Here is a 20,494-nt window from a genome sequence, read left to right as displayed (position 1 = left end):
TTGAGTGGTGGTGCAAGGTGAGAGTGGGAAGGAATGGCTTCCAAACAGTTGGAAGTTTAAAGACTATTGACAGATTCCGTAGCGCGGGGCAAGAAAGAAAATTTCATCAATGCAGGTCCGAAACAATCTGCAAACGGCAGTTGAACGAGTCTACCGTGTTGGGTAGTTGGTTGGCGTGCTAGACAATCAGAGAATGATTTATTGCCAAACGAACAATACCCTTCGCAGCCGTGTCAAAATGACATGATCTCGATTGTTCACGGTTTATGCTGACATTAATGTGGCGGAACGAGAAGAGGGGAAACGCAAATGAATTAAAGATTAATGAAGAGACCGGAGCTTCTCAGCAACTTGCGATGACAAGTCCTTGGTGTGCTTTTCGCGATCTCGCTGCTCATGACAAACGGACAAAGTAATCATTTCTTTATGAACTTCTGGGAAATGCAAATGTATGAGGGTTTTAGATATGGTCGAAACCAGTGTGAGCGGCTAGATGGACTTAATGCATCTTTGGGAGGGGTGTATGGAACTCCTACTTTGCTGTACTTATTGTCTTAGTGTCATGATGACCTCAAAAATGGGTGCAGGAAACTTGGCAATCTGAATGCTAGATAGAACTGATCTTTGATGCTTTTTGAAAATAATCTTGCTCTGGTTTATTATTAGTACAAGGGCCGGGACTTGCTTGGCACCAAAAGCTCCGTGCAAACGCAGTTGCGAAGTACACACGTTGTACGATCAGGCAAGATTCCTTACAGTATTAAAATCTCTTTGTCCACAATTTATTGACTCTTCAAATTTATCCATCAATCAACCAGTTGTTTCTATTTACTATCACATGTCCATCCAGTCCAAAAGAAAAATACGGAAACAGTAGATTTTCCCTTTCCTGTGTACGCCAGGAAATGTACGCCAGATGGATGAAAGCAAGACGAAACGCATCGACAAGGTGACAGACAACTCCCACCTCTTCGCTTTCTCACCACTACCGACTTGTCAATGTCGAGTAGTCCCAACCTGCCACCGAGCAGGTAACTCAGGCTGCTCAGGAGGATGACTCTACTGCCGAGGACGCTCGGGTAAGACTGGGACATTTTGAAATATACTCTAATGGATTATCAACTAAATACTGACCGAGGTCAGTCAGAAACCCTCGGTAGAAATCGTGCTAAATCAACGCAGAGAACGTTGCCGGAGTAAGTAGTTCTAGGCCACGCTTCTCACGACCGTATCTAATCAGAATTAGACCAAAACCAATAATACCCAGGCGCCAGCACAGACTACTGAGCAGGCCGTGGTTTATGCCCAGCCGGTTAATCAGCGCAACTTTGGCTGCCCAAAGACATGGCAGCACAACATGAGCCGCCCAGAAGATCATATCGCGGCCATTGAGATGGACATGATTAAGCAATCGTCGCGAAATCGGTCACCAGGCCTCTTTCAGGGTCTGCTAATCAACATAAGCATCTCTCCAAGACCCCTGCCGCAGGAGTACGTCTCACCTCAAGATGAGTATAGTGAGTTTTATATCGCCATAATGTCCGAAGGCCTGCCCAGAAGTGTAGCGATCGTGCGCCTTGACAAATCGACTGGAGAGCCTGTATGGTTGGAGTCCGACCAAGAACTTGTCCCGTGTATAGAGCCTTTCGCCTTCCCTTTCCGTGAAGTAGGTATAAGGAGAAGTGACGGGGAGGGGATGGTATCTCCGCCGCTAAATCACTGGTGATACTTGGTGATATGACAGATACCCTAATATTGACTTTCCGAGACCATCAGCATCTCCCTACCACACCTCCTGGTGTTGGTGCAGGTTAAAACGACCACGATGTCTTTAGTGAGTGGCAGTCGGCCGGAAGGCAAGTCAAAGTAGAAATACTCCAGCGCAAGAAGTGGCATGTCAAAATTCCTGAGACCTTTGCATTTGTCTTGTTAAATGATCCTAGCAATGTCATCATTGTCAAGGAGACGCTGGAGCATACAGAGGAGAATCCAGACCTTAGCAACCTGTCTCCCGTGCTTATACTACTTTAAACATCTACAACTCCCTGGACATAATCAATTTTAACAAAAGAAAAAAAAAACGATTTCTCACGTCTTTATGCTTATTTCTTTTCTTATTGTGTTCTTTTGCTTCAAATACTTGATTTGTATCGTTGTTTATCTATCTAAACCCTTCTTTGTGTATAAAAAACAAACATGGCTACCTTTTGAAATAACCCCTGCACAAAATAACATTCTGCCCGCTTATAATACAAATTTCTCTGCCTAAATGGATCAAGCCGTGTGCAATGGATTTGCTTGTATCGTACCGTTCCATCGGATTAATTCGAGGTCTCTTCCAGGCCGCCTGTCAAACTCTTCAAAGCTGCCTGTCGCCGACACTGGGTTTTGTTTAAGAACTTTGGCAAAGAACTCGCGTGCTGCCACCTATTAATGGGTTAGTACAAAGCCCAAAGCACTTGTCACACAAAATATCATAAATGACTGACATTACTCTCCTCCCAGGCCAATCCGAGCCCCTCCTGGACCTCTTCTCCTGGCTCTACACCTGGGACGATGAGCGGCAGTAACTGATGTCTTTGCATCTCTCGCGGCAATTCCCACCAGGAGTTAGTGACTGCTTTCCAAAATTCAGTGCCAAATCCCTGTCTCCGGAAATCTGGTTTGATGAGAATCTGTTGACGGTCAGCTACTTGGTTGAAAATGGGGACTTGGCAACGAGGGAACAGGAGCCTCTCACCTCAGCCTCTGGCCACCCGGAGCGTGGAGGTTCGACTTTTGGAAGACCACCTTCCCCAATGAGTTCTCCTGTTGAATTCAAAAAGGCGCCGAAATAGTAGTGTTCTTGATCATGACTTTCCATCCACTCTATGTGTGCTCTCGTTTCTTCAATGTCATTATCCGTTCTACCCCTCGTGGGGGAGTGGATCTGAGTCAGTGGACAACTTCGCAGGGCGTGGAAAGCCTCCAAGTCGGCCATCACAATGGGCCGAATGGTGAGTCGCTCGGTCTGTATCGCTGGCCTTTCTGCGAGGCCCGGGAATGGTCGCACTGGCACTTGCGCACGATAAGAGAACCACGGGATGACGGCCAGTCCTTCATAGTCTTCAAGGTCGAGATTGATCATGATTGGAGGAAGCTCTTGGGCGAGAGTAGACATTGTATCCGTGATGTAGGTAGTCCAACAAGTTTGGGGATTCAATATTACTTGTCTTTCTTATTCGAAAACCTTTGAGTGTTGCTCTTGTATGCACGCCTCTGCACAGAATCGGGCCACTTTGACATGTTTGTGTGGGTATGGAGCCTACGTTTGTCCTTTTCTCGCATCTCCAATCATGAATGCTGTGCCCCCGACCCCTCGGTATCCCGCGACGGATCGTTGACCCGGGGGCCGGTTCGCCTGACTATCCTTATTCAGGAGAACGCGTTTGCTTTTCCAACCAACATGCATCGGAGTGGATATGGATCCATGTTGATGTGGAGGCGTTGGAACTGCCTACTGGCTGGGGCTGGGTGGGTGTTTCATTTGACACATAACGGTTTGCTTCCGTTGAAATTTCAAAATACCAATAGAGGAATAATCATCCTTTATATCAATGCACTTTCAGTGCGGCTTGTTCGCAATTCCCTACTCAGCTGATCTGAAAAACATGGCATCTGCGACTTCGTATTCTGATGATCTGATGATGTGATCAAATCCCATACAAGGGCTCAGGCCAGCTGGGGTCCCTGGTGGGGATGGTTCTAATTCGGTTCCTAACATGCTCATCTCAATCCCATGTTCGCGACAGCCGCGATAACGGCTAGGGCCGCTGCTGGCAGACTCCCCGATTGGTCGTCTTTTGTCATGTGTTCGGGAGGTCAGGAGAATACTCTGTAAATGGTCAAAATCCGGGTTAGGTACTGCATTGTCCACAACACAATTTTGAGTAACTGATAGGATCAGTATCCAAGATAAAGAGGAAAATTAAAGATAGTCTACAACGACGATATTAATGTGTGAACAAACATACTTGATAAACCTTGCCGTTGTGACGCCTGAAGGGTATCTCACTACACAGTCACACCTGTGGCGCATCAGGAACCATGGATTCCAACATGAACTAGAAAATATCATGTAACAGTCTCAAAGGGTTTTCTACATGTTGATAACTACAAGGCTGAGCTAGCTAGCTACTGCCACCGTTCATGCTTTATGGGCACAGAGTAGTACACTATTTCCCCGGAAGCAAACTACTTCCTTCTCCACCATTCCAAGGCTATCCCCAGCACGCGAAAAAGTACCTAGTTCATCATGGTGGCCGAGTACACAGTACACGTGTAAAACACGAAGAAATACAAGAGGGAGACAGAGAGAAAAAACCAAGGACGCGTCGGCGCGTAAAACTCCACCGGTCACTAACTCGACGAGGTTTCCTTCTGGGAGAAGTGGAGAATACTCGGGCCCGGGAGCCAGGTTGAGTCATCCGGCCCGATGAACAACGGTCATCCGCATGAGCAACCGGGTCCAATGTGCAGGTGCAGCTTCTATCATGCGACGGGCCACGTATGAGGCAAATGGGCTCGTCGGTGTCTTCGTCTTCCTTTGACGGTCATGACATCTTAGACCTCATGTGAGAGTCATATCTTGCCTATCGGTCTCTTACCCAGATGCGTTGACACGTAAATTATCTCCGTTGAGCGAGTTCCTGTAGGCTGGATACAGCAAACAAGAAGCTCTGGTTGCGTTTTCTGCCATAAACCGTGGCCAGGTCACTAGGAGTTTCAGCTGCTGCTATCATCTTCTTGATCATATAATGATAATTGTGAAAAGATGACCACTGCCCTGACCATGAGTTTATCTGACGAATATATTAGACCAAGCGTTTTGAGCAAGACAACCTCTATGGATTCAATATCCAGTCTCAGCAGCCATTCCGACTCCCAACATGGGGAACCGGAAAGCACAGTCCTCTGACTCCCGGATCTCTGTTCCTCAATCATGTCGGTTGAGGCTCCAATCAATCCTCTATATTCCGAAGTCAAAGCTGAAGCTGATGTCTGGGTGATGAAGAGTATTGAAGCGACAAATTATCCTTGAGACCTAGTTTTGTATATATCAATCAAATTATTGGTATTGAGGACTCTCCAATTAGAGGGCAGGGAAGCCAAAAGAAATTCTAGAGCCGACATGGCCTATCTCTCAGCCGCTTGGGTCCCCCGAGCGGATGCTTCTGGGCTGAAGTTCATGACCGACTGGAACCATTGGGTACCTAGATATCCATACGAAAACAAAATTATATTTGCTACCATACTAGCGCACCCAGGTCTTTGCATTCGATGACAGTCAGTTTGTCTAGTCCATTTTCTTGATGCTTGGCCATACTGAGGACTTGCAGTGTTTGACGAGGGAGCCCTCGAAGATGACATACTTCATGCTGCTCAGACGTAGGCAAACCCCCAAGTCTTGGTAACTACCTCAGTGCTGAGACGGTATGTGCTTCTTTAGGATCATAGCAAGTCTTGCAATTCTGGACGAGACGCATCCGCCTGTCTCGGTAGAGCAGAATCCCATCCGTCGTAAGTCTTTTTAGATGCACTCGATATGATCTGCTTGACAAATCAATTCCCACTGCATGGCCTTTGAACTGTTTGACTTCATTTTCTTGACACGCCTAGGAAGCTAACGTTGTTCAATTCCCAAAAGACATATTCCGAGTACTGACCTAGGCCACTATACGTTCCATGTCTCTACCCGAGTTTTGAGCCAAGGAACGGCGACGGGAGGCCTGTCAGGGGCGGCCGGGGACTCGCATCAGCGCTGCGTAACCCGACAGAGTGGTCAGCACGGCAGGGATTGTGGAATTCGGTACCACTCGGGATCCTATTGCATCCCACCCGCTTTTTGTTGTTGGTTGGGAGATAACCTACATACATACCTAGTAAGTAGCTCAAATGCTTCCAGGGCAGCCGTCTGGGCGTGCAGTGTACATTTTTAACCCTGCTTGTTTGGTGGTCTGGCTTGGGAGTGCGCGGAGCTCTATTATTGCACAAATTCCTTAGGCTTTCACCGCGGTCCAAACCCTGTTAGCCTTTCTAAAGCCAACTCGACATTTATAGCAGGAGCTTGTGGTACATGGCAGTCAATTGTGGGGCATGTTCCGACATGTAAGCATTATTACCAGTTGGTCGAACCAGTACAATTCAATCTTTCAAGCTCTTCCGGATACTCAGCAATTCGCAACGTGCATGACAACAGCAAGCCTCATCCTCATAGCGACAGAAATCACCAACACACCATGGAGCTGATCCACGCGCTTCTTGGTGCAGCAAAATACGCCGTGGCTATTATTATACCGCTGGTAAGCAGACAGCCAGTCCAGTTGACTGTAACTAGGTGGATCTGGCAGCTAACAAATGGCCAATTGAAGGCACTTTTCATCGGTAGTTACCGGCTTATGTTCCACCCTCTTCGAGAATACCCAGGCCCCTTCATCGCCAAGCTCACCGATGCCTATGGTGGTTACCAGGTGAAGAGGAAACGGCTCCATCTGAAAGCGCATTCCGACCTTCAAAAATATGGTCCCGTGTATAGACAGGGACCTAATCGCCTTGTCTTCAACACGGTGGCGGCTCTTCGCGGTAAATACCTAGCTAAAACAGCACCTATTTCATGTTTTAGTAGCCTCACATCCCACCAAGCAACCTATTGACAACGTAAGCAGATTTAAGCCGCCATCATGCCTCGATACGCAAATCACACGTTTACAGCTTCACGTCATTCAGCCCTGTCCCGCATGTTCTGGGGACGGTGGACCCGGAACCTCACCGGATGAAGCGCAATGTCTACGGACGTGTCCTCTCTGGCCAGTCCTTGCAGAGATTCGAGCCGGCGATGCGCGCCGAGGTTGATATCTTTCTCCGAAAGGTCCTCGAGGCTGCCGAGGCTGGCCCGGTCAACATGACGCCCCTGTGCGAGCGGCTCGCCAGCGACATTGCCGTCCAGCTCGGCTTTGGAGTCGACCTTAAGTCACAGACCGAGCCGGAGAACCGGGTCCTTATCGACATCTTTCTGCACATGAACACGATCCACAGTGTGTACATGGCTTGGCCCGCCATTCACGCCTTGAATAAGATCGTTATGCTCTTCAACATGCGCAAGCTTCTCACGGCAGGGGGGATCATCAAGAATATCATCAAAAGGCGAGCTGCCATTGAAGAGAACTCGGGGCGGCACGACTTTTGGGCCGTTGCTTCGACAAGCCATCACGAATCCGATTCGACAACATCATCAATCGAAAAGAGCCAAGTATGGTCAGAGGCTCTGTTTTTCTTCCCGGCAGGCGGCCAGACAACCTCTTGCGCCCTGAGCGCTGCCTTCTTCTACTTGTCTCGCCACCCTCTCGTCTACGCTCGCCTTGCCGCTGAAATCCGCGACGCCTTTTCAGACGGGTCTCTCATAACGGTTGGGCCGCAGCTCCTCGGTTGCAAGTACCTGCGCGCCGTCATCGACGAGACGCTTCGCATGTCGCCACCCACAACGGTGATGCCTTGGCGCGAAGTAGACCGCAATATCTCTCCTAAAGAGCCCTGTGTCGTCGACGGCCATGTTGTTCCCGGTGGGACATTAGTGGCGATCAGTGCCTACTGCCTCATGCACAACGAGGAGTACTTCCCCCAGCCTTTCGCCTTCCAGCCTGAGCGTTGGCTTGACGATACTGATCCTGATAGACTGGCGAGAATGGTAGAGGCTTTCATTCCCTTTTCATTTGGTGACACCATGTGTCTAGGCAAGACCTTGGCTTACATGGAAATGAGCTTGGTCCTGGCAAAGACGCTCTGGTATTTCGACTTCAAGCAGGCGCCTGGAGAATCAGGAAAGCTGGGCGCTGGCGGCCCAGGAGGGTGGGACGGGGATTTACGCCGCCGTGTGGACGAGTTTCAGTTGTATGATGCCTTCGTGGGTGAGCATAACGGACCTAATCTGACTTTCATCCCTAGAGAGAACTTGTAGGACTCTTTCGGGGAACACTCTTGGCGAGATCTGAACTAGAAGCTCCGAGCAGATGAGGGCATAGACATGGGCGACGCCTTAGAAACGCAATGATAATAATAAACGTGCATATATTTATGCGCGCATGAGTATGGTAGGATGTGGGAGTGGAGCATAAATAATAGTCTAGATTATGCGAGGCGAGGTATACCTCACTGCTTATCCATTCTGGTTGATAGCGCGCCTCTGTCCCGTGGACGAGCCCAGACGACAGCCATTGGACCGTTCTCTAGCGTGAGATCAAAGTCTCCCAAAGTCAAATTGCCCTTCACCTCTTCTAGAAACCCATTCTCTGAACTCCTCTTAAACACGAATATCGTATTCGAAACTTGGTTAGCCACGGCGACCCACTGATTCTCCCGGTCAGAGCTCAGTGCAAAGTGCCGCGGAATTTTTCCATTCGTCGCGTTTATTCCAAGCCACTCCAAGGGTTGTGGGGAGAGTGTGGTTCTGTTGACAGCGAAAATAGCCAAATTATCGCTGTCATACGATGTCGTGTCGCGATTTGAGACGTAAAGAAAGCGTCCATTGTTCGACAATGCCAACTCGGATGCCAAGTGCTCGTTAATTGGTAAAGTTCGCGCCGATCCTGGCCCCAGTGTTGATGCGGTCTGCAGCAAGGTGATATTCACTACATCATTGGACATTTTGCTTGTATCGATGCTGAACACCCTCACAGTATTGTCCAGTTCGCTTACGAGGTACATGAGACCCAAGCTCTCCTGGAAAATGACATGACGTGGTCCGGTTCCAAGAGGCAGAGTGATATTCTCAGCTAAATGAACATCCGCGGTGCCATTCCCAGACGAGCGTACCCGGTAGACGTATACACGATCTGCACCACGGTCTGGGACTACCATCAACTGGCCCCACGGTCCCGAAGGCCCGAAAACTGCTTCGTGAGGGTTGCTTTGGATCTGAGAGTCGTTGGTACCCGGTCCAGGTTGTGTGAGGTTGTATTTGAACAAATGCGACGACGCGCCTACTACGCCAGTTTCTGACCGTGGGTGGAGCGAGACTGTAGAACCATCAATATTTGCAACGCTCATCAACGAGCCATCTTCGTTGATATGGCAAAAGACTCCTCCATTCCCGTCTGAAGAGTTCTCGGAAACTTTTGATAAGTCGTCGCCAATCCTGGTAAAGCCAAAGACACCGCCCGACACAGATGAGTTGTCGGGGTAGTAAGTCCTCGCCACCGAGTAGATGTTGGAGTCGCGGCTGCATATCCATCCTGGTTGATGGCCCGCTTCAGTCTCGTCTACAATCCCAAGACTTTCATTTGCCGCTTTGGTCGTGTCAAATTGCAAAGTCAAGATCCCTCGACCCTGATGCGCGACGTACAGTGTCAATGGATCGGTTGGGAAATTATCATTGTGCGACTGAGGAATGCAGGCTGCTTGCACCAGCCCAAAAAGTGCACTGCTAAAAAGAAGTATAGAGGCAAACATGCTGGATTATTCTTTTGAACGTGATCTTCCAATCTCGAGTCTAATTCAATACTCTGAAATAACGTGTTCACTTATATCCGAACCGGTGATTATCAAATGATTCCGAAATCCCATAAAGTCCGTTCTGGAAGAAGGCTGAGCGCGCTAATTGCTGACTGGAGGCTGTATCGCGATGGCGTTGAGCATTAGAGCTAGAATCAAGTTCCAAATCCTCCAGGCAGCAAGTACACTAGGTACAATTCTTTAGTTCGATAACTTATCATCTAAGACAGAGTATTCGTAAAACGACCGCTTGCATTATACATTACGTATGTACTCAAGTAATCAGAGTGCCTTTACCAAGGAACCCGTTCCCAAGCATTCCGTCCTCAATTCCCCATAAATGATAGCTATATCCTATCTCCTACCACTCGCTTAATGGTATCCAAGGTATGCTCGAAAATCTTGACATCAGAGCCGTCAGATCTCAGTGAGTCGAGGATCTTGTTATGAACTCCTTCCTGCTTCTCGTTAATTGTGTAAACACCGCTTCCCTTGACTCCCTTTGAGCCCACGGCCAAATCGCCATCATTACCCGCCCCTGGTGCAGCGAATTTGGGGGCTGAGGCTACATACAAGAACCTCTCCCCGGCTTCTTCAACTGACTGCCACAGGAAACGGCTGGTGATTGGCATAACGACCCAGTTGATGAAAAAGCTGAGTGCGCGACCGAAACTCTCGGGTCGGAAAAGAGAGGACTTGGTGAGCCCAGGGAATGCATGAACAAAGCTAATCTTGGGATTCTGTGCCTGGATCTGCTCCAGAGTCAGGGAGACGTAGCTTGCAGTGGCATCTCCGACCTTTGCCAGGCTGTAATTCTTGGGGTCCTTGAACTCGAGGTCATTGGGAAATATGACACCCTCTTTACTGCCTGCGAGGACGGAAATGACGCGTGGCGAGGCAGCAGCGTTTAGGAGCGGAAGAAGTCGGAGGATGAGGAGCGTTCGGCTGTAATGGCGAATCGAGGTGATCTTGTCAATGCCCTCTCCCGACTCGTCTCTCGATGCAAAAGAGAGGTATCCTTGTGACATGAAAAGAAGGTCGACTTTGGACTCTTGCCCCAGGATTTGGTTCACGGCTTTTTCAGTGTCGGCGAGAAGGGTCAAATCCTTGACTTGGATGCCAATATATTGGCCAGTGCTATTGATTGTTTCGAGTTCGCCAATGACTTGGGCTAGCTTTTCTTGCCTGCCGACAAGGTAAACTTTGGGGCTGTCTGTTTGAGAAACGAGAGCCTTGACAAAACCTGCATCTCGAAATTAGACTTTTGATACAAAGGCGCAAATTCTGACAACATAAAGTGGCTGGAAAAGAAGGAGATGGAGAGAGTAAAGCAAAAGGAACATACCATAGCCAATGCCTGAAGTGCCTCCTGTAATTACAGCCGTCAGTCCCGAGCGCGATGACTTTAGCGAAGTATTGGCAGTTCTAATTTCCGTAATAGTAACCATTTTGATGATGAGCGCAAATCAGCTGGAAGTACAAGGTAATTTCGAATATGGTATTGACTTGATAAGTGTGCAGTGTATTGTTTCTTTCTCTTGAAGTGAAATTGATTGTTTTTGTTCCTTTGAGTGAAATGGATTGCCATCACTCTTATATATCTTGTTACAGTTGTTATCTATCTGAGTATTTATACGATGCATAACTCGTAAGTATGAAATGTCCAGGTCGCATGGCCATTTTCAACCAATGAGCATGTCGCTGGCGTAAAATGAAGACAAAAAAGCGGGGTGTTTGTAAGCCACAAGCGAGAGCAGAGTTCAGCTCGCGTTTGACCAGAGTCCGAGAAGAGTCATGTTTTGTAATGACGGAGGTTTTGTAATCCTCGTGGAAGATTCGACGATGCAAAAATGCAATGATTGAGATGATGAATGTCATTTTCAATCGACTTGTTCAAGCTCTGCTTCAAGAAATCCCCGGTGTTGTTGTGGTGACTCTTTTCGCTTACAGAGAAGCTCGGCGACCAGCCCAAGGTGCCGCCAGCAGCCAGCCTCTGGGTAAGACACATACAAGCATGGGAGCACCCCGCAGTACGCCAGCGGAAACAGAACACGCAAGCTGTACGCTTTGCTTCACCTCGAAGCTATGCTCCATGGATAGGGTATACGAGGCAATGCACGAGCTCCGCCTACAGTCCACAGTAGAGCATTTACCCTTTTCGGCATCCCGATTGGGACTGTCTTACTTACTGCTGAACCGGAATACGCAAGCGGGTTTGTGGTCCTATCCGCGCCATTGGTCGGGCAATAGGCGGCTGTAACATGCCACTCCCTAGGTGACATAAGCGTGTTGCTCAATTCGACAACTTTTATGTGAGATCGTGAGATTGCAAATGATCCTTTGACATTGTTCCACTGTTACGTATGATATTCGTCGCTGACATGTCCGCTTTTGCTCGAGTATAAGAATGCTGCTCGAGTCCGTAGTATGGTAATTTTATTTTTGATTCAAACAAAACGCGACTCATTAAGACCATACTTTCAAAGCTAACACACAGTGCAATCATATCCACTCGACTTATCCGAACAAGATGCAATCGTTCAACTTCATTTTGGCGTCCTTGGCTGCTCTCGGCCAGGCTGTTCCGCTTGCTGGAAGAGACGAGAGTTGGCAAGTTACACGCTTCGCTGGTGAGTCAAGTCACACACCACATTCGCTTTTTGCATTATCCCCATGTTTCATCTCATAAAGTACTACCCATGAGAGACGACCGAGTGCTGACACCTTGAGCAAAGCATACCAAGCAGCACACTCCATCTCAGAAATGTAAGTTCTCATCAACAGGACTAACATCGTCTTCACCCGTGGTTACTGCTTTGATTAAAAAAAGCTCAAGTACTGATATCCGACAATAGTGTGAGCTTCAACGTCCAGATTGGAAGCGAGGACCCAACGACCTGTAGCGGAGTCGGCAGCGGCGTCACCTCGAGCGAGCCATACCTCTTGCCGCTCTCCGGTTCATGTGTCGCTGGATCTGGCATGACATTCAACTTTACTCAGGTGGAGGACCAGGCCATCAGGCTGGACGTGATCAAGACATCTGATGGTGTTCAAACCGTTCAGACTTATACTAGCAACACTGGCGCTGTACAATTTGTCTCCACGGGCGACAACCCCTTGGACACCTCGACTTCGTACACTGGCCCTCAGGGCTTTGCCCTCCAGGCTTGAGTACAATCGAGGTATGGCCATGAGCTACTCATTCATATACAACACATCACAACGCACAGCTTCTAGAGTTTTTGTCTTATCAATTTCAGGTATTTTTTCAAGTAAGCTGGGGGCACATACGTGACCTCGCATTGTGTCCATGCTGTCGCGTGTCTTTTTTAACTCGTGAAGAATGGCGCACCCACAGTCTGTGCAACCGCCTCCGCGACCAACCCTTGGATTGCCACACCTGGGTGGTAGTTATTGAACCACAAGCAACTCACACCATCGGCGTTAAAGCAAGTAGCATTGGGAGCTCCATATGCCGTCGGGTTGTTGATGGCTTCGTAGAATGGAACCGACGTGTCCACAATCCACGCGGTAACGTCGCTATTGCTGGACTTGAACGTGTCTAGCTTGCTGGACAAAAAGTCATTGTAGGTGGAGATGGTGCTCGCGAGAGATGCCTCGGAAGAGGCATCATTCTCAAGCATGAGAGGTGTCTGGTCAGTAGCTGCAATGAAGTCAACCATCGTGTTCGGAATTGTCATCGCAAAGTTCACTTACGAGGCACCGACAACAATACAAAGTTCCTCGCACCGGCATCGTACGTCACCTGCAGCAGCTCAAAGTACCGGGTGGTAACGGCATCGATAACGTCGCTCATGTTGCTTAGCCAAAACGTGTTGCCCACATCATTGACGCCCATCCACACGCCAACGAGCGTGTTGTCCGAGGTCCATGGGGCCCAATCCGGCTTTGATGCCAGGGACGTGGAGAATTCTCCGACCTGGTCGACAAAGCTGAGCACCGTGTCTGCGTAGGGAGTTACCAGGTTGGCGTCTGTTGTTGCGCCTCCGTAGGCCAGATTGTACGAAAGCAGCAGCGAGGCATTGTACTTGGTAACCTCAAAACCAACCCAGTCGAGACCACCGCTTGCTGTCCAGCCTGGAAGGTCTGGGTTGCCCAGAGGATTGGAGGCCGACGGATGTGTGCCGTTGACGTCAAACCCTGTCTGCGAATAGGAGTCGCCGAATGTGATAAAGTAAAGAGGATCGCTTGCAGCAGCGCTGCTATTGATCGGCGTCGGGACAGCAGCAGCCAGTGTGGCCGCAGCCAGAGCGAGATACTTTGAGGCCATATTGAAGCAATAGTTTTGGCAGTCTTTGTCTTCCTTGGCGATCTACATCTTCGTGACAGCGGGACAATCGCGAGCCTTTTTAAATGTCATTTTGGATATTAAACCACGGATCCAGGTCTGCCGCTACCCTCAATAATTGCGGGCATGGCATACCCGCAGTCGTCAAGGCGAGGGCAAGATGCTGATTGGCGGAATCCATCAGTGCCCGGCACTATACCAGTAGAAATGTCCAAATCAGGTCCTCCGCGTCTCCCACAGACATGCATGCGGGCCGGTTGCCGACCCCAAGCTTTCCCCCCTGTCTGTAGTATATTAAAGAGCCGCTGGAGAATGCAACTTTTAAGATTTCAGCAGCACAATCCTTATTAAATGGAGGTTTTACTGCCTTTAATTTGCATTGCTGGTGTTTCAATCTGGTTCTATTTGTTTTGTTCCAATGCCATGTATTTATTCTACTTCTTGAGGTTTTTATGAACGTTGCCTCTGTTGAAATTCCTGCAGTGGGTGCATTGAGCATGGCTTTCAAGAAGATTTGGCTCTAGTACACGGCCACCGCCCCCCTGGTCACTACAACAAGCCGTCCCCATCGGTCGAATGGAAGTCGGCATATACCATCATGGTTTGCCTTCGGATCGGACATTGCTATTGTCGGTCTTGTTTCCATGGCTCGGTAGCCGTCGCAAGGGAATAAGTGCAGCAATTAAAACAGCAAGTACGCTGCTTGCCAGCGCAAATGCAAAAACAGCCTTGATACCCGTCATGTACGCGTTTCGAACAGCAATCAATTCGTTTCCTTCAAAGACACTCTGAATCTCTGCTGCTCCAGTGCGTAACACCTCAGCAGCGTCAACATTTGTAAGGGCAGCCACCATGCGGTTTGCAAAAAGCGATTGCGCCACGGCCACGAAATAGGCACCGCTAATAGCTTGGCACACTTTGTTCAATGTCAGCGCATGTCGCTATATTTCCTCCACACTCAGCTTACTGATGATGATTCCCGTCGAGGCTGCCACGTCTTCGGGCCGTGAGAACCCCTGCACTGCCGTCATTGGAACCTGGCTGCTGAGTCCAAATCCGAATCCAAAGAGAATTTGCGGGCCAACGTATCGTCCCTTGGTCGATGCGACGTCCAGGGTGTAGAATAGTGCCGTGCCAGCCACCATGAGCAGAGCGGACACCAGCTGAAAGGGCTGGGTATGTCCTGTCTTGCCTATAAGAACTCCGCTGGCCAGTGCTCCAGCCGCAAAGAATGCTAAGAATGGGAGAGTATTCACGCCACTCATGATTGCTGACTGTCCAAAGATTGACTGGAAGTAAATAGGTAGGTAAAACATTACTTGGAAGTCAGCTGCGTTGGAGCTTTCGCAATGAATATCGCCGATTAGCATTAGGTACATATGGAGTGTAGTCATTCAAGGACGCTCACATGTAGCAAAACAAGGCGTTCGTCCAAGTGGTGCGCGGCATCAGTAGACCTAATGGAAGCATGGCGTGGTCGGCTTGAAGCCATTCGGTTATGAAGAAGGCGATTGTGAGGCAGACCGCCAAAACCAGAGTGGCAATCACAGACCCATCATTCCAGCTCTTGGTTTGGCCGCCCCATTGCAAAGCCAAAGTAAAGCAGACCAAGGAAGTGAGCAAGATAGCAAACCCTGGCAGGTCAAGCTGCCGTAGGATTTCTTTCCATGTCGCTGGTATGGGCTGGACACGTTTCGGGATTCGAAGGAATAGAAATAGCAGAACAATAATTGGGCAACCGAGGGGTAGATTGATCCAGAAGCACCATCTCCACTGCAAGATACGGTGTTAGCAACCGTTTTCGCGAATCTTCAATGGGTTCAAGCACTCGATGGGTCCCTTGAGTACCATCTGCTTCCATCGCGATTGAAATCAATCATTGAATGGTTTGGTGGTTTGCTTACCGAAACTCCACTGGTAAAGGCGCCCCCAATCAAGGGCCCAAAAATGGTCGCTACCATGAACACAGCCATCCACAAGCCTATGAGGGCAGGGTGATGTCTCGGCTCGGCGACGTAGTTGATGACGAGGACGGAGCCGCCCAGGGTCCCTGCAGCGCCCCAACCTTGCCATGCTCGGCCAACGATAACTGCGGCGCTATTCGGAGCGGCTGCGGCCACAATGCTGCCGACAAGGTACAACACGACGGAGGTCATGTAGACATACTTGATATTGAGGTACTTGTATAGTTTTCCCCACAATGAAGCCGTTGAGCCTGCAAGAATAAAGGTGCTACTACCGTACCATCCGACATCATCTAGACGGTGAAAGTCGTCTGTGATTCCGGGGATTGCAGTAGATATTATCCCTATTTCGATTGCCGCGAGAATCGTGCTGGCGAATATGGTGAACATTACGAGGAAAAGGCGCATCCCGGTGATGTATTCGAGTTCCTTGTCCGGAGAGGTGATTGCGATATCCGCCTTTTTCGTAGTCGTTTCTGCAATATTGTCATTGACTTGCTGCTTGTCGCTGTTGGTGGACTCATTTGGCTCCATTTTGTGTACGGAAACTTTTGAGATGTATTAAAAAGATCAATTGATATGATGATATGCAAATGGCAGCAATAACAAACCATTTGAGAAAACCAGAACGGGATGTTGTGTTATATGTCCATGATCTGAAGCAGCGGCCCTTTAGAAAGAACATGCCGCAGAGATTGCCAATAAACAGCTTTAATTTGTCATAATCCTCAATTTCTCAAAGGTTGCCTGTCGTGCTTACAAAATGCCTAAATCATCATATCTGGTTCCCCTAACATCTTGCAATGAGCTGTTCGCGGATGTAGACCATACTCACGGAGGAACCGTTTCGACCGAGAGCGGACCCACAGTACGGCGGACGAGCGAGAGTCGCAGTACAGATTACGGACGAAGGTGGGGGTGGGCTGAAGGCCATATTCATTTCCTCCGCCGTCTTTTTTCAGGTGACACCATCTACAACCTTTTCTTCTAGTTCAACATGTAAATGCACTTGTTACGCCGCGAGTGAGCAGTGATACTGTTCACGGACCATTGGAAGAATGAACGTATCGCGGTTTTCGCGACCAGTGGCAGTCGTACCGCCCTACCGCAAGCAGCCGGCACAGCACGAGGAGGATGACACTAGCGTACAGTCCGAGTCCAAGCGGAGGAAAGTCCGCAAAGGCACCCGGAGTTGTTGGGAATGCAAACGGCGCAAGATGAAATGTGTCTTGAGCCCTTTGAACAGCGACGTTTGCAATGCTTGTCGCCGACGTGGCTCCAAATGTATTGGCCAGGAATTTCCCGAAGATACTACCGATGATACTGCAAAGGCTCATGACTTTCCTACACCGGCAACAACAATCTCAGCAGAGGTGAGAAGTCGTTTTATCATCTTTGAAATCTACTAACTACTTCTTTCAAGGATGCTACACCTAGATCTGTCGGTGGCATCTTCGCATCAGATCTCGCAGTCAACGCACTGGAGTCACGAAACAAGCATGGACAGTTATCCGATACCTTGTATGCGGCTTTGCCATCTCAAAAGGAGATCGAGATAATATGCAACGCAAATCGCCATCCCTTCACGTTACCGCACGAGGTTCTGGTTCTGCCGTATACTATTCTCGAACAAACGGGCATGTAAGTATTCGAAATATGTGGTATTCCTTATTCTTGCTACTCTCCAACATTTGAGTTCCATGTTACTGTTGCGCTTATTGCCTTTTCTTATATGAAGGACTCCTTTCCATCAGCAAGTGTGGTTTCCGCAAAGAGGGCTCCACGTAAAAGTCATGACAGTGACAAATTGAGAGCTAATTTTGACGCATTAGGGAGACTTCACGGAGCCTGGCCATGGTGCCTAGACCGAATGCTCATCCAGTTATATTGGCAAGATATATGCTTCGGCTGGCTATATACTTACTCCATCTTCAGCCCAATCTTGTGGGAGAACTAAAGGGCTTGAAAGAGACGCCGCGAGCACTGAGGACTCGGTTGGTAGACCTTGCACATTTAGTCACAAATGATCACGGACTACTAGGCAACGCCGAAGGCCTCGAATGTGTCATGGTCCAGAGCATGTATGAGGCCAATATGGGGAGTTTACGACAAAGTTGGCTCACCAATCGTCATGCCATGAGCATTGCACAACTAATGGGCATCCATCGACCGAATAATCGAACACAAGTAGAGGTCATCGATCCGAGCACGACCAAGTCAAACACACGCCACATGTGGTGGCGAATCCGATTTCTAGACTGTCATCTGAGCTTGATGCTAGGACTTCCTCAATCAGGTGGTTCAGATGTCAATAGTCTAACATCCGACGCCTTGTTTTCCAACGATACCCCCATGGGTCGACTGGAGCGGATGCACTGTGTCATTGCCTCTAAAATATCAGAGCGAAATGAGTCAACGTCTAATATTCCTGATGTTGAAGTGACACGGGAAATTGATGTGGAGTTGCAGAAAACAGCCAGGAGTCTACCCAGCAAATGGTGGTTGGCGCCATCCATGGATGTGACGCCGGAAGACACTCTTCGCGAGACCCAGAGGCTCTTTTCTCAAGTACTTCACTACAATCTTCTAAATCAGCTTCATCTACCTTACATGCTCCGGTCTACCACCAACAGGAATTACGAGTACTCCCGGATCACGTGCGTCAACGCCTCACGAGAGTTACTTTCACGCTTCATCATATTGCGCAGCTCCAATCGAGCAGCCTACAGCTGCCGCATTGTAGACTTTCTCGCGCTCATGGCCGCCATGACTTTATTGTTGGCTCACATGGATGGCCACCGTTCAGGAGCCGACAACCTCTTGGCTCATCAGTATCTCAGCGACCGCGCCATGATTGAGCGCGCTCAGGAGAACATGGAAAAGCTCAACCGCATGAACTCGGACGCCCTGAGTGCCCAGAGCGCCGACCTCTTGCGGAGGATGCTGGCCATTGAGATGCAGATGCCGGGAGACGACCCGCCTGCCACTACTACTACTACGGCCCAGGTCAGCGTACAGCCTGGAGAGACTGTGGTTGCGGACCCTGCGGATAAGAGTGAGGAGACGACCTCGGTGCGCGTTCATATTCCCTACTTTGGAATCATCAAGATCGCCCGCCACGGCATGAGCAAGGAACCCGCCAGACCTCTTATTCCCGAGCAGCCGCAGGATGCTGACGGCGCAGAGAATACCAGTTCTGGACCACGACATGCAACAGTATATCCACAGGAAGGAAGCTCTGACAACATGAACAATACTACTAGTGATGATCTGGATGGTTCTGTACCCAGTCTTCTTACCCATCGTTTGGACAGCTGCGTGGCGGACCACTTGATGCCATACGAACCGTATCCTGGTCTGGCAGCCCCAGGCGAGGATTGGGCATTCCAAGGCGTCGACATGGCCTTTTTTGATAGCCTGATGAGGAATATGGAGGAAGATGGCGGGACGAATGAGGGCCTGTGGACCAACCCATAGATAGAGTATATGTGTAAAGATACTACGTGGCGTCCTGTGGAGGATTTGGATTCACCTTCTCTTGGTGGTTGGTTTTTGGGCAGCGGTAACGACTTGATGTGTTTTTTTTTTTCCTATTTCAAATATGAAGCCATTTATAGGAGCACTCACAAACTTCTCTACGCTATAAACTGACAAATTAGTGAAGATGAAACAAGACGATCAAAAATTAACTCGGAGTAAACATGTTGACTCCGGCTTCAAAAACTCTCCTGTTCTTACAAAATCGCGGCTAAAATGCGCTCGCTGTGAAAAGCGCGCGCGCTTAGGAGGTCAGTCTTGAGTCTTGACCGACTGTTGCAAACTTGCCAGCTCGCCAACATGGATCATGGGTGTAAATATATGCAGATCATACATAATATAATTGCATCCTTTACAGCCGATGTCGGTCCGTCAAAAGATAATAGCGATTATTATTACTACTATTTCCATGAGTGGATTGGCTTTAACTACGCAACTTGACCTATCATCACTTATCTACTACTGAGACAGCCAAGGAGCGTACAATGCCGTGTCTGTTTAGTGTTTGCCTAGCGTTGCCATGAAGCGTCAAATGTTGGCTCAAGTGCATTGTTGCAATCGCGATCGCAATAGTATTTGAGAGCTCTGATTTGCTATAGTGGTTGACAGAACTAACAGAGATGGGAATGGGACTAGAATAATAAGCCCCCGAGTTCCAACAACGTACCAAGTTTGGGTCGAAGCGTTGTTGTTTTGGGCCTACATGTACTTGGCCCATTATCGGCTCCGCTGATAGTAGAATATAGTTGGCCCACACATCTAGGGTTTCAAGAGTCGATATGGGGCCCGGGCCTGCCAACGAATTGCCCTGTCCAGTTCCAGCCTTTGGGCGTTCCTGTCAGAGCTGACGGAAACGGGGCTGGACTGAGCTGACTAAAGGGCGGCTGGCCATGCCGCTGTGTCGAGTAAGATGATCTCGCCATCTAGTTATACCTTTTGCTTCACCAGAGTGGTCGACTATGGTCCACAACAAACCGGTAATAGCATCTGACGTGCAGCGTTGGGGAGACGTACAAGGCTGAAAAAGGGCATGGCAATGGATACTCTCACACGCGCTGCTGTGCCGTGGTCCGTTGATGCGGCATCGTCAAAAGAGCGGAGCACATGGGAGAGGAAGCAGCAGCAGCAGACCAGAATCACCTGCTTTCGAGCCCATCGT

The 20,494-nt window shown here is 49.1% G+C and overlaps 8 protein-coding genes across 8 annotated transcripts; 3 read left to right on the top strand and 5 right to left on the bottom strand.

Annotated features, from left to right (window-relative positions):
- Window positions 1–2,274: 2,274 nt before the first annotated feature.
- On the bottom strand, window positions 2,275–3,160 carry PFICI_11628 (uncharacterized protein; the record flags this gene model as incomplete). Its single annotated transcript, XM_007840209.1, has 3 exons — window positions 2,275–2,427; window positions 2,490–2,675; window positions 2,741–3,160. The coding sequence occupies 3 exons, from the start codon at window positions 3,158–3,160 to the stop codon at window positions 2,275–2,277; spliced, it is 759 nt and encodes a 252-aa protein (XP_007838400.1).
- A 3,118-nt stretch (window positions 3,161–6,278) lies between these two features.
- PFICI_11627 (uncharacterized protein) lies at window positions 6,279–7,993 on the top strand (the record flags this gene model as incomplete). The annotated part of the gene is made up of 3 exons (XM_007840208.1): window positions 6,279–6,341; window positions 6,411–6,621; window positions 6,705–7,993. 3 exons carry the CDS (start codon window positions 6,279–6,281, stop codon window positions 7,991–7,993), a joined length of 1,563 nt encoding a protein of 520 aa, XP_007838399.1.
- Window positions 7,994–8,184: 191 nt separating this feature from the next.
- On the bottom strand, window positions 8,185–9,483 carry PFICI_11626 (uncharacterized protein; the record flags this gene model as incomplete). Its single annotated transcript, XM_007840207.1, has 1 exon — window positions 8,185–9,483. The coding sequence occupies one exon, from the start codon at window positions 9,481–9,483 to the stop codon at window positions 8,185–8,187; it is 1,299 nt and encodes a 432-aa protein (XP_007838398.1).
- Window positions 9,484–9,872: 389 nt separating this feature from the next.
- PFICI_11625 (uncharacterized protein) lies at window positions 9,873–10,973 on the bottom strand (the record flags this gene model as incomplete). Its single annotated transcript, XM_007840206.1, has 2 exons — window positions 9,873–10,768; window positions 10,871–10,973. The coding sequence occupies 2 exons, from the start codon at window positions 10,971–10,973 to the stop codon at window positions 9,873–9,875; spliced, it is 999 nt and encodes a 332-aa protein (XP_007838397.1).
- Window positions 10,974–12,055: 1,082 nt separating this feature from the next.
- On the top strand, window positions 12,056–12,696 carry PFICI_11624 (uncharacterized protein; the record flags this gene model as incomplete). Its single annotated transcript, XM_007840205.1, has 3 exons — window positions 12,056–12,155; window positions 12,261–12,291; window positions 12,381–12,696. The coding sequence occupies 3 exons, from the start codon at window positions 12,056–12,058 to the stop codon at window positions 12,694–12,696; spliced, it is 447 nt and encodes a 148-aa protein (XP_007838396.1).
- A 158-nt stretch (window positions 12,697–12,854) lies between these two features.
- PFICI_11623 (uncharacterized protein) lies at window positions 12,855–13,816 on the bottom strand (the record flags this gene model as incomplete). The annotated part of the gene is made up of 2 exons (XM_007840204.1): window positions 12,855–13,189; window positions 13,243–13,816. The coding sequence occupies 2 exons, from the start codon at window positions 13,814–13,816 to the stop codon at window positions 12,855–12,857; spliced, it is 909 nt and encodes a 302-aa protein (XP_007838395.1).
- A 614-nt stretch (window positions 13,817–14,430) lies between these two features.
- On the bottom strand, window positions 14,431–16,332 carry PFICI_11622 (uncharacterized protein; the record flags this gene model as incomplete). The annotated part of the gene is made up of 4 exons (XM_007840203.1): window positions 14,431–14,750; window positions 14,802–15,175; window positions 15,243–15,607; window positions 15,739–16,332. 4 exons carry the CDS (start codon window positions 16,330–16,332, stop codon window positions 14,431–14,433), a joined length of 1,653 nt encoding a protein of 550 aa, XP_007838394.1.
- Window positions 16,333–16,856: 524 nt separating this feature from the next.
- Window positions 16,857–19,275, top strand: PFICI_11621 (uncharacterized protein; the record flags this gene model as incomplete). The annotated part of the gene is made up of 3 exons (XM_007840202.1): window positions 16,857–17,171; window positions 17,222–17,439; window positions 17,631–19,275. 3 exons carry the CDS (start codon window positions 16,857–16,859, stop codon window positions 19,273–19,275), a joined length of 2,178 nt encoding a protein of 725 aa, XP_007838393.1.
- Window positions 19,276–20,494: the final 1,219 nt, after the last annotated feature.

Source organism: Pestalotiopsis fici (assembly GCF_000516985.1).
Source record: "Pestalotiopsis fici W106-1 unplaced genomic scaffold PFICI_Scf_9, whole genome shotgun sequence".
In the NCBI taxonomy this organism is placed as follows: domain Eukaryota; kingdom Fungi; phylum Ascomycota; class Sordariomycetes; order Amphisphaeriales; family Sporocadaceae; genus Pestalotiopsis; species Pestalotiopsis fici.
This window is presented reverse-complemented; position numbering and strand designations above follow the sequence as displayed.